The sequence below is a fragment of the Neovison vison genome, chromosome 2 (assembly GCF_020171115.1).
Source record: "Neovison vison isolate M4711 chromosome 2, ASM_NN_V1, whole genome shotgun sequence".
NCBI classification, from domain to species: domain Eukaryota; kingdom Metazoa; phylum Chordata; class Mammalia; order Carnivora; family Mustelidae; genus Neogale; species Neogale vison.
Window position 1 is genome coordinate 25,148,776 of NC_058092.1, and position 12,091 is coordinate 25,160,866.

General features: G+C 55.2%; 1 protein-coding gene across 3 annotated transcripts in view; it reads right to left on the minus strand.

The window, feature by feature from the left end:
- Positions 1 to 1,189: 1,189 nt before the first annotated feature.
- Positions 1,190 to 12,091, minus strand: part of PHC2 (polyhomeotic homolog 2) — a 56,282-nt gene continuing 45,380 nt past the window's right edge. For all 3 annotated transcript variants that reach the window (XM_044237745.1, XM_044237746.1, XM_044237747.1), the window contains 5 exons: positions 11,644 to 11,773; positions 10,717 to 10,831; positions 6,885 to 7,026; positions 5,691 to 5,967; positions 1,190 to 2,621 (listed from right to left, as the gene is read on the minus strand). In XM_044237745.1, the coding sequence (XP_044093680.1) occupies positions 2,467 to 2,621; positions 5,691 to 5,967; positions 6,885 to 7,026; positions 10,717 to 10,831; positions 11,644 to 11,773 (819 nt within the window). In that variant the 3' untranslated portion in view covers positions 1,190 to 2,466. The remainder of the gene's footprint in view (positions 2,622 to 5,690; positions 5,968 to 6,884; positions 7,027 to 10,716; positions 10,832 to 11,643; positions 11,774 to 12,091) is intronic.

Consider the following 12,091-nt stretch of genomic DNA (forward strand, 5'->3'; position numbering starts at 1 on the left):
GCCTGCCAGTCCCCTTGACTGCACCACAGCCTCTTTTCGGAGGAGTTGGTGCCCTCCTCCCTCACCACAGGTGTTCAAACAAACTCAGGAGAGGCCTGGCTTTGACTTTCCCCAGAAGGGAAAAGGGGGGTTCCAGGGTGCAGAGACTTGCCCTCACCCGCGGGGACCTCGGGGCGCCTGCCCAGCAGTACCCCGCACCCTCCCACTTTCCCCAGGCCCTGGCCCAGAAACCCCTCCAGTCCCGGCTCTGCCCTCTGGGTCATCACAATCACCCGCAGGCTTTTTCTCCTCCTCCTCCTCCTCCAGGTACTAGTTACAATTTAACTGGCTTTCTGCAGAGGTGTTATCAAATCCTAAAAGTGATTGTGCCTAATCTTCCTGGGCCCCGCCCTTGGAGACTGATTCAGTGGGGCCTCAAACCCACATTTTTAAACTGGCAGAACCACAGCCTTAAGGAAAAACCCAGAGAAGGGAAGGCGCAGGTGGCCAGGTTGCCTCCCTCTTCCCTTCCCCAGGGTATGAACAGGAGTGTAAGGGGCTTTTTGCTCACCATGTGGCCCGGTTCACAGTGGCACAGGGTGACACAAGCCACTGTTGGCCGTACCCATCTGGGCCACCCCACCCAATTTCTCGTCCCACATCTGCAACCGTCCCCCCTGCCCACCTCTGCCTTGGCGTAGCTGCCTACGTCTGCAGTGCCCCTTCTTCTTTATTCAAGGCGTAGCATCACCTCAGTGAGGACAGTGACTCGAACAATGAGCTATCCCAGCATCCAAAAAGTGCTCAGCAAGTGCAGAGTGAACCAGAGCCATCCCCAGGGTGCTCATCCTGGACCGGGAGCTGCTGACAGCAACAACCGAGGGCGTGTACTTGCGGATGGAAGAGTCTGGGCTCTGCCTTCTCTGCTGCAGACATCCCCGGCCCAGCAGCATTACGGCTCCCCTGCGGGGAAGTGGGTGGGGCTCAGGGGCTCAGAGCTGAGAGGCTCTAGAGGCTACCATTCCAATGGACACCTGTGAAAATGAGGCTGTGTCTGCGTATCTCGATGGGGTTGAGGGCATCCTCAGATGACCTGGTCCCTGCAAAGTGTGGAGGGCACGCTGTCTAGTTAAGGAGATTGTCCCTCCCCCAGCCCAGGGAACCATCCCTCTCCTGGATGAGGAGGAGCCAGTGGAGAGAAGCAAAGAAACAGATTTTACAGATTTATTTTTAAAAAACAAAAACAAAAGGTTAAAAAAGTCCTTCATTTCCAACCCTGCCTGGGGGTGTGAGTGGGGAATAGAACAAGCTGAGAACGGTGCCCCCCCGCCTTCCTGGGGAGAGCCCTGCTCTTCCCCCAGGAGCCTCCGAGGACAGGGCAAGTCAGAGGCAGGCCCTCGCCCTTCCTGCCCTGCCTCCTCCGCAGGTAGCTCAAACTGCTAGCAAGTTCAAGAGACCAAGAAGTGTGGAAGCGGGAGGCCCAAGGCTGCCTTCTTCACGGGAACGTCACCCCAGCTCTTCTCTGCCCTCAGACGTTCTCTGGGCCCCCACTCTGGGGCTCCCAGGGCGGCGGGCGGATAGGCAGGCAGGCCAGGAGGCCCAGCCTGCAGCAGCTCCCATAATGCCATCTGCGGCACAGCAGGCCAGTCGGGGGGACTTCACAGTGTGGGAAGGACTTCGGAGACAGCATGCCCACTCTGGAAAGGAAAACCTCCTGATCTTCGTCGCTTTCTGATCTCGCCTCTCTGCACGGAGGCTGCCCTTCTTTTCTATTCCCCATCCTGAGGCTGAGTGGAGTCCAGGACAAAGCACTAAGTGGCTGTTTGCTACAGAACACCTGGAGATGCCAGAGGGTGGCTCTGGGCCCATCTGCCAGTCCAGGCTCCTACACAGTCATCCAGTCACACACACAGCGTTAAGGCGTCTGTGCCAGCAGGCGTGGCCAAACCGGGCCCAGCTTCTCTCTCTCCACCTGTGGAGGGTGAAGGGGGAGAACCCCTGGCTGCTTCAGAAACGGGCTGAAGGGGGAGAAGCCGGCAACGGAAGAGTTAGCCAGGCTCGGAGAGAGAAGTGGGAGAAAGGCAGGCAAGGGCTTGCAAGGCCTCTATCCAGGCCTCACAGCTGCCCTTGAAAGTAACCCAACTCAGGTTGGGAGCCCTGACCATATACCCCCTGGAAAATGGGGGACAGAGAGAGGGGAAGAGAGCGGGGCTAGAGTATTGGGACTTTGGAGGAAGCCAGTGCTATCAATATTTACAAGCATAAAGCCCCATCTTCCATGCCACCTACCTCTCTGCCCCTCCCACAGAAAGAAAGGCCCCTGAGAGCCATTGAGGGGGTGCCAAGACCTCCTCACCAGCCACGCCCCATAGGGAGAGCCCTTCCCTCCGACTGGCCCCATTTCTGGGCCCCTCAGGAATGTCTGTCTGGCTCTGCTCAGTCGGGAGGAGGAGCCCCGGGCCAGAACCCTGGCTGCGCCGGCCGGCCCTAGGAGTCCTTGAGCATGCTGATGCGGGCGTAGATCTTCAGGGCAGGCCCCAGCTTGATGTTCATAGCGCTCATCAGGTGGTCCTCCTTGAGCAGCAGCAGGGCCTGCCCATCGATCTCCTGGGCACGGAACTCCTCTGCTATCTCCTGGCAGCCTGAGGGGGAAATGAGCACAGACAGCGTCAGTCAGAGCTACTGGTGTTCACACTTGGCACTTGTGCGCATGAGACACAGGATCTCCTCGAACCCTCCTAACCATGCCCTGAGGAAAGCTGTCTCGTTTGATAGCTCAAGACAGGCTAAGTGACTTACCCAAGTGATCCACGCCTCTTAGTCACTCATATCCTGGTCAGAGCCCCACTTAATGAACGGGCCCGACCCAGCAAAGCAACGAGGTGCTGTGGGAATGACAGCTTGTGATTTCTGAGGCCCAGGTTGCAGAGGGCATGGCAGCTGCCACCTTGCTCTTCTGGGGAGTTTGCTTTGGGGGAAGCCAGCGACTATGTCATGAGGACACTCAAGGAGCACTCAGAAGAGTCCCACATGGAGAGAAACAGAGGCCGCTTGGCACTCTGTGCCACCTGAATGGGGCACCCCGGAACTGGGTCCTCCGGCTCCAAACCTTCAGACAACCCCAATTCTGGCTGCCATCTTGACTGAGATCTCATGAGATCCCAAGCCAGCGCTGCGCAGCATTCCTGACCCACAGAACCTGAGGTAAAGCCACGATACTCTAGGGTGACAAGTGCAGATTCTGGTTTCTGGAAGAGGGGCGCTGCCGTGGCCTGGGGAGCGGTAGTGGGCAGGAGCTGGAAGGACCCTGAGGAGAGTGTCAGTGACGTGTCTGAGATACTCTGAGGGACTGGACAGAAGTCTGATGGCCTGTGAGGAGACTGGGTGAGGCTTCAGGGAAAGGAAACTAGGGGAAATGGATCCTTGCTGGGAAAAGGAGGAAATGTCACAACCTCGCTGCAGGTGTAACACAGCAAGTGTAATGTGCCTCACGGATGGCACTATCTGGCGGAGGAAGTTTCTAGCAGAACAGTGATGGTGCCGCCTGGCTTCTGACAGCTGCTCGCAGGAAAACGAGGACAGATGACGTAAAGGCGAAACTGATAGACATCAAGGAGCCAGGATTTGCTCAACTGAAAATCCCTGGCCTCCCCAGATAGCAAATGATGTCAAAACTAAGAAGTCACTTCTAGGCAAAGATCAAATCCAGGACACAGATGAGAAATCATGGCCTAGAGAGGGACTGAGGGGACGACAGATCTTGCACCAAGACCTTAGAAGCTCGAAGGTGCTGCCTCAGAGAACTCTAAGGATTTTATGGGTGTGCCTCACGGATCCTGGCCACCTGACAGTAGAGCTTCAAAGACATTAAGGGCGCTCGCTGTCCCTCAGCTTCAGAAGAAACCAACATAGAGAAGGGCTTCTCCTGGAGCAATTCAGGGTATGGTTTTTGTCTAATGGAGTAAACCCCACAAGAAGCATTGGAAGCCCACGGCAATTTTAAGACAATTGTACTGTCATAAACGCTGCTTGAACCCAAAGGGTCTGAGGTCACAGAAAATGAAGAGCAGCAGGAACAGGCTGAGAAAACTGGTCCACTCAAGGCTCAGGTTACCTTTCATGGGAAAAAGAGGAGGATTCAGAGGCTGGAAGCAAGAAGGAAAGACGATCACTCCCAGGCATGGAGTCCTGATCAGGGAAACACCAACACGTGCCTGACTAGATTTCAGAACGGGGACGATGGATGACTCCTGTATCCTCCTGCACTGTTCTCCCCTTTTTGAAGAGCATGCCTACCACAGTGATCCTACACCCATCCCACATCTTGGGTGTGTGGACGGAATGGGTAATGTCTAGTTCTTAGGTGTTCAGATCCAGAGGAATGCCGCTTGAGGAGCTCATCCACGCCCGGACCAGAGTGCGCTGGTGAGATCCCAGGCTTTGAATTACTGCTGCGATGGGCTGAGACTTGTGGGGTCTATGGCAGGGGGTAAGGGTGGTCTGCTCGAGGGAGGAACATGAATCATGGGGCCCAGTGCCTGGCGAACTATGGTAACCAGCTCCAAATAAACCCAGCTTCCTTTTCATGTCCCTGTGGGCATGACCTGTGTGATACAGTAACACCATGTAGTTTCTGCGCTTAGATCAAAAGGACCACAGTGACTTCCACCATGCTCTCCTGGATCACCCCCCTGTGGGGACAAGTGCCCACCATGTCCTAAGAATATGCAAACACAAGTGTCCTGAAAAGGCCCGTATGGGGAGGAAGGGAGGCCTCCCATGGGCAGCCACGCCCTCCTTGAGAATCAGGGGCATAGGGCACCTTACAACAGGATCCTACAGCCCCAGGGAAGCCCTGGGCCACACCTTCATCATCAAAACCTTGTAAGAGACCCTGTGGCAGAAATGTCCCGCCAAGCCACTCCCACATTCCTGAACAACGGTTAACTGTGTGGTGATTAATTGCAGAACGTGGCAAGAGATGACTAACACCCTGAAGTGAAGGGCAGAGCCAGGATGTGAGCCCAGTTGTTGTCAGACAGAGCTCTCGACCTCTGCTCCTACTCTGGTCTCTGAGTAACAGTTGTGCGCTGCCCTCCACACCCGACGTGGCCAGCAGTGGGGTGCCACCGGCAGAAACAAGAGCCGAGAAGCTCTGGGATCCCCTGAAAGCACCTGTGAATCGTGGGAGGTAGGTCTTTCAAGGTTCACTTCTAAATTCTAGGCCTCAGAACCATGTGCGCCCCCTGGCAGGGTCTGGGTGGTTCCCTCCATCGTGTCCTTCCACACTGGTGAGCCTCTGCTCCAGCCTCTCCGGGGGGTTGTGTCTCCGACTGGCCGAGCCCTGCCTGCCTTACCTTTCCCAACTCTGACGTCCTCCTTGACCACCCCCCTACACTCCCACCAGACTCCTCTGGCACCCCGTCCCAGGAGCGCGCCAGGCCGGACACATGGTCACCCCTGCAGCTCACGCAGACCCTTGCTGTGCCAGGAACCGCCACGCATCACGGCCATGGGTATTTTTTACAGCTGCGTCCTGTAGCAGCACATATGCTCTTCCAGGCAGGGATCTCACTGAGTCATGTCTGCATGGCTGTTCCCAAACCCGAGTCACTAACTGAGTCATTTCCTGGTGGTGGCAGAGTGGGCTCTCCCTCTGGCCCGGGTGGAGGGCGCTCTCCCAGTCTGGCACGGGACCCCCAGGGTCTTACCTGGCAGGGAGCGGATGAATTCGTAGACATCTTCCACATTCCACTTGGTGGGCTCGCTTGGCAGGAAGTGGTGTCCCATGCCCACTAGGTCCCGCACGTGCATGTCCGGGAGCTCCAGGTCCCGCTGGCCTTGTCGCCGGCGAGAAGTGGACGAGCTGGCTGAGATGGGCGACAAGGGCTCCTCGTAGCTCGAGTTATCGGAACATCGGCTGGAGTCCTCCTGGCTGTGCGTCAGCTGCAGTGCAGCCGTGACCGAGAGGGGCACGGCGCCCGTCGGCTGCGAGCAGAGAGAAACCGCTGGCTTCAGGAGGAGGAATAAACCCACCAGCAGCAGGAAGACAAGCAAAGGCAGGTAGTCTCCCCCTCCTACCTGGTCTATGACCACCTACCTCTGAATGCTTAGATCAAAACGTGTCCTCTGGGCTTTCCCCTCTGGCGTGATGCAGAGCGAACCCCTCCCAGCACCCTTGCAAGCCCTGCACCATTCTGATCTGATTCTATCTACACCTACTGTTTCTTCTACTTGTGGGGTTTTACACCAGGACTCTGGAGGTTTCAGGGTTAGGTGCTATGAAACAGCACGTGAAATTTCTGTGCACGTATGTGCTGGGTCTCAGCCTTGGTCAGATTCTTAAAGAGCTTTACAACCCAAGTGATGACAAGCAGCCAAAGCCATCAGGCTCTGACACGTCCCATGAGACTGTAGGTTCCCACCGTGCAACTTAGCGCCGGGCTACAGCATCTGTAAGGACGGCCCGTGTTCCCGGGAGAGGCTGCAAGAACTCAGTGCTCAGGATTCGAGGAGGCAGCGGGGAGCAGGGCGTGAAGGGGGTGGGGCTGCCTCCTCACCTGGCACTCCATGTAAGACCCAAGGGAACGGGGACAGTCTGTCTCTTCGCGGAACTGGGCGACAGAGGTCCCATTTCCACGGCCCCAGAAGGACAGAGGCAAAACGGAAGGGGAGGGGTGAGGAAGGGTCAAGGTCACTGATGGAGATCATCACCTCACAGGCATCCGTGGGTCTAAATGCAGGGGCCTATTGTGGGGTCTGGGAAGGGCTTGTAAGAAATGAGAACATGACGGAGCAGACTTAAGTCAGTCACGGAAAAGGAACGTGGGTATCTCTGGTCCGTTAGGGAGGGAAGCTGGTGGGGACTTGTGACAATGGAGCTTCAGGCCCTGCCAGCCTCTCACCTGCTTCTTGGTGTCCTTTGTAAGTGTCGGCAGGCTGGCTTTGCTGGCCCGACGGCGGTTGTGGGTTGTGGCTCCTGCCTTCTGCAGCTTGCTTCGGTCCGAGTGGAAAAGCCCCACTCGCTTGGTGCACCCCACGTTGTACCTGCCAGAGTCAGGGAGATGGGGGAGTCAGAACAGTCACAGGGTGTGCGGGTCCCCGGCAGCATGAGGGCAGCCAGGCTCTCCAGCAACAGTGGAATCTGTCCGCATGCTCTGCTCCCAGGTCCATCACTTACTACTAGCTGGGTGACTTTGGGCAAGCCACTGGACCTCTGAGCCTCAGTTTCCTCATCTGGAGCTGGGGATGACACAGCTCACTTTCCAAACCTGGTCTGACAAGTATATGAGCTAATGTGTGTAGAGTGCTGGACACAAGGACTTGGGAGCACGGTAAGAACTCACGGCTGACACGTTCTACACTAAACATGACCTGTGCCAGAAAACAACTGTCCTGCTGGCAAGGACAGGTGCACCTCAGAGACACCGCGGGTTTCGTTCCAGGTCAAAGCCAGTCAGATGACTGTTTCCCGGTTCACATAAAAGTAATGTTTACGTGACACAGCAGCTCATTAAGACGACACTGGGGGTGCCTGGGTGGCTCAGTCGGTTAGGCTCTGACTCTCGATTTCAGCTCAGGTCACGATCTCAGGGTCATGGGATGGAGCTCTGTAGCAAGTTCTGCACTCAGTGGGGAGTCCGCTTCTCTCCCTCCCCTTTTACCTCTCCCCTGCTTGTGTGCACACCCATGTGTGCACTCTCTCAATAAATAAATCTTTTTTAAAAAAATTATAAGAAAAAAAGACAATGAAGTTTGCTGCTCATTGGGCTCTTCTTTTAATGAAAGATTTCTCTGAAGTCTGTGATGCCGTTTGATAGCATTGTACCCACAGGAGAACTTCTTTCAAGACTAGAGTCAATTCTCTCAAGCTCTGCTTCATCAGCTCAGTTCATTTGATTTCTAAATCCTTTGTTGTCATTTCAACAGTCTTCACCAGGAGGAGATGCCTCCTTAAGAAACCACATGTCGGGGCGCCTGGGTGGCTCAGTGGGTTGGGCCACTGCTTTCAACTCGGGTCATGGTCTCGGGGTCCTGGCGTCGGGTCCCGTGTCAGGCTCTCTGCTCATCGGGGAGCCTGCTTCCCTCTCTCTCTCTCTCTGCCTACTCGTGATCTCTGTCTATCAAATAAATAAAATCTTAAAAAAAGAAATCACATGTCTTACTCATTCCTAAGAAGAAACTGCTCATCCATTCCGGTTTTATCAGGAGACTGCAGCCATTCAGTCCCACCTTCAGGCTCCACTTCTAATTCCAGCTCTTTGGCTGTTTCCGCCGCATCTGCAGCTACTCCCTGCCCCGCCCCCGCCCAAGTCTTGAACCCCTCACAGTCATCAACTTCTCCCAAACTCCTACTAATGCTGGCATTTTGAGCACTCTCCCTGAATCCTGAATGTTCCTAATGGCAGCTAGAATGGTGAAGCCTTTCTAGAAAGTTTCTAATGGACTCAGAACCTGTGCTGCCCTGGCAGGGTCTGTGTGGTTCCCTCCATTGCGTCCTTCCACATCAGTGTCTGCCCAGATCCACCAGTGGAATCTCTATTTACGGCAACGTTACAAAATGCATTTTTTGAAAAAGACTCGAAAGTCAAAACTACTCCTTGATCCATGGGCTGCACAACGGATGACGTGTTAGCAGCACAAACGCAGCATGACTGTCATCGGGCGTCTCCACCAGAGCTCGTGGGCGGCCAGGTGCACTGTCAGTGAGCAGTAATATTCTGAAAGAATGCTTTTTTTCCTGAGCAGTAGGTCTCAACACTGGACATAAAATCCTTACTCAACCATGTTATAATGGCTGTGCAGTCACCCAGGCTTCGTTGTTCCACTGTCAGAGCACAGGCAGAGCAGACTTTGCACAACTCTTAAGGGCCCTAGGATCTTCAGAACAGTAAATGAGCACTGGCTTCAACCTGAGTCACCAGCTGCGCCAGCCTCTAAAGAGAGCGTCAGTCTGTACTCTGAAGCCAGGTGCTGACTTCTCCTCTCTGGCTATGAGAGTCCTGGATGGCATCTTCTTTCTAGAAGGCTGTTTCGTCTGCACTAAAAAATTTGTTGCTTAGCATAGCCACCTTCATCAGTGATCTGAGCCGGATGTTCTGGAGGGCTCCCTGCGGCCTCTCCATCAGCCCCTGCTGCTTCCCCTTCCGCTTTCACGCTACGGACACGGCTTCTTTCCTTAAACTTCATGATCCACCACTGCTGGCTTCACTCTTCTTCCAGCAGCTTCCTCCCCTCTCTCCACGTTCAAAGAACCGAAGAGAGTTAGGTCTTGCCCTGGACTGGACTTTGGCTTAAGGGAACGTCATGGCCGGCTGGATCACCGATCCAGACCAAACTCCGTATCAACAATGAAGCTGTTTTTGCTTTCTTACCACTGCTGTGTTTGCTGGAGTAGCAGTTTTTATTTCCTTCAAGAACTTTTCCTTTGCAGTCACAACTTGGCTGTTTGGTGCAAGAGGCCTCGCTTTCAGGCTGTCTTGGCTTTCAATTAGTGTTCCTCACAAAGCCTCATCATTTCTAGCTTTTGATTTAAAGTGAGAGGCGTAACACACTTTCACTTGCAACACTCAGAGGTCACCGTAGGGTTATTAATGGGCTGAATTTCAATCCTGTTGTGTCTCCAGGAACCGGGAGGCCGGAGGAGAGGGAGAGAGATCGGGGAAGAGTCCGCTGGTGGAGCCGTCAGGACACAGATGACATTTACTGACTAAATTCACTATTTTATATGGGTGTAGTTTGTGGCACCCAAAATAATTACCATAGCAACATCAAAGACCACTGGTCACAGATCACATAATATAGTAATAATGAGAAACACTGAAATGCTACGAGAGAATGACCAAAATGTGACACAGAGACACAAAATGAGCCATTGCCTTTGCAGAATGGGGGCCAAAAGACTCGCCTGACACCTTTGACCTGTAAAAACAGCGCCATCTGCGAAGCCCAGTAACACGAGGGCCGCCCAGAGCTCGGCACAGATTCAGAGGCACCAATGCCCTCCAGCACAGGGCTGAGAGAGGCTTGATTCTGGCCGAGGCAGAGCACCTCTGTGTGGGGCTCGAAAGGTTGATATTCTCCTGAGGGCTCAGGGCTTTGGCATCCATGCCTCTTCACCCTGGTACGAAGAGTACTCGGGGCTTTACAGTCCCGTGAGTCTAACTCCCCAACCCTAGGACGCTGGGCACATTTATCTACCCTTTGTGCCTCAGTTTCCCAGTGGGTGTGAAGGGGCTGGTGGTAATCCCTGCCTCCAAGTTACTCTGAAGACTAGATGACACCAGGAACACCTTCTCCCTGGTGCACAGCCTGGAAAGCGGCAGGCACTGAGGACCTGATGCTGCGCCTGACCTGGGCCTCTGGCCTACGCTGGGTGAAAGCTCATAGACGCGACATCTGTACCCAGAGCAGGGGCTCTGGACGAAGCTTCTGGTGGAGGGCTTCCCCCAAGGCAATAGCTGCCAAGGGCAGCACCAGAGTACGGGTTGTAGGTGGAGCCCAGAAGGGACAACCACACTAAAGCCTGCTTCCCTTCCTGCTCCCTTGAGTTCTGGGTGCCAGGACCAGGCAGATTAGGGACGCAGTGCAGCTTCCAGGCAGGTGGAGTGGACTGGAACGCTGCTAAGCTACACCTGGGTGCTCCTGAGATGGACTGTCACCAAAGGGGGTAGGCCCCAAGGTGCAATCCTGAGGAGAGGGAGGGGCTGGCAGAGCCGTGGGGCTGAGGCCACTTACCTCTTGGCACACGCCATGGAACAGAAGCGCTTGGAACGCTTGAACTTGTAGGCAAAGTCCACCCGGCCACAGAGCTCACACTTGAGCTTGAGGGGAGTACCCTCCTCTTTGGATTCTGGAAAGTATGGAAATTGGAGGAAGTGTAAAGAGAAGAAATTTCCACGAGACCCTGGACAGCCCCCCATGAGGCCTGCCTTTTCTGCTCAAGGCCCCGTAGCGGTGGCCGGCAGTGGTGGATGAGCTTGGAAAATGCCCACCCGCTTTCGCCACTGGTTTGGGAAGGGCCGTTTCCCCTACCCCAGAAAGTACCCAGGGGTGTCTGCTGGTGACCCCTGGACACCTGACAGGATTTTTTTCCCAAGCGCTAAGAGCCCGAGGCAAACACAGTGGTCAAGAATCAGCAGCCCTCTTTATGACCCTGGGAGGCTCACAGGGAACACTCCGGGTGCACTCACATCTGGTTTGGAATACCCTGATCTGTCTAGTGGGCTGAGGACCTGGATCCCAGAACCCAGGAGTTCTGTACCCTCCGCAGCGACCACCGGTCAGTAGCTCAGGCTGCAAGGGCCATCCTGGCCTGGTCACTGTGCTGCCTGAGAGCTGGGCCCTTAGGCAGCGAGGGGACCACACTCTTGCCTACGCCACTCCCACAGGAAAAGTGACTCTTGGGATCCTGTGGCTGGCTGGCGTGGGGCTGGAGGAGAGGCCGGGGACAAACAGCTCCCCAAAGGAAGCTACCTTTCCCCTTCCCTGTTTCCTAGGGATAGCGGCTGAGATGGGACCCGGAGAAACGTTTAGCAGATGGACACGTTCCTCCATGGACATCAAGAGAGGAAGGGTGTGCGGCCAGCCTGCACAGCCTTGGCTCCTCCGTGGTCAGGTGTGGCCATGCAGGAGGCCTCGGCGCTCGGGCTGGGGGATACCTACCCTGCAGATAGGGCTCCTCCATCTCAGAGTCAGTGGTGGTGGTATGATCCTGCTGGGGAAGTTTCTCAGGCAAGAACCCCTGTGCATACTTCTTCTTGAGATTCCCCACCAGCAGGGACGAGCGTCCCACCTACAGAACAAAGTGACACGGAGGCCGTGAGGGTTAGGTGGGGGATGCTTCCTTGTTCTCCAGCCTCATCAAAATCACACATACAACGCAGCGACGCACAGATGCCAGCCTCTACATTGTCATCCCAAGCGTGTCTTGCTCAAGGCCCTATCTTGCCCTGTAACTCATGAGGCAAGATGCCGATTGTCGCCGAAGTGCAGCAATGGCTTCCGCCCAGGACCACTGGGCGGCTTAGGAAGTTGGGAAAATAGCTACTCTTCCAAATGACTAAGGGGCAGAGATGGAGGCGGCAATCAGGTCTCCCACTGGACCAGAAGG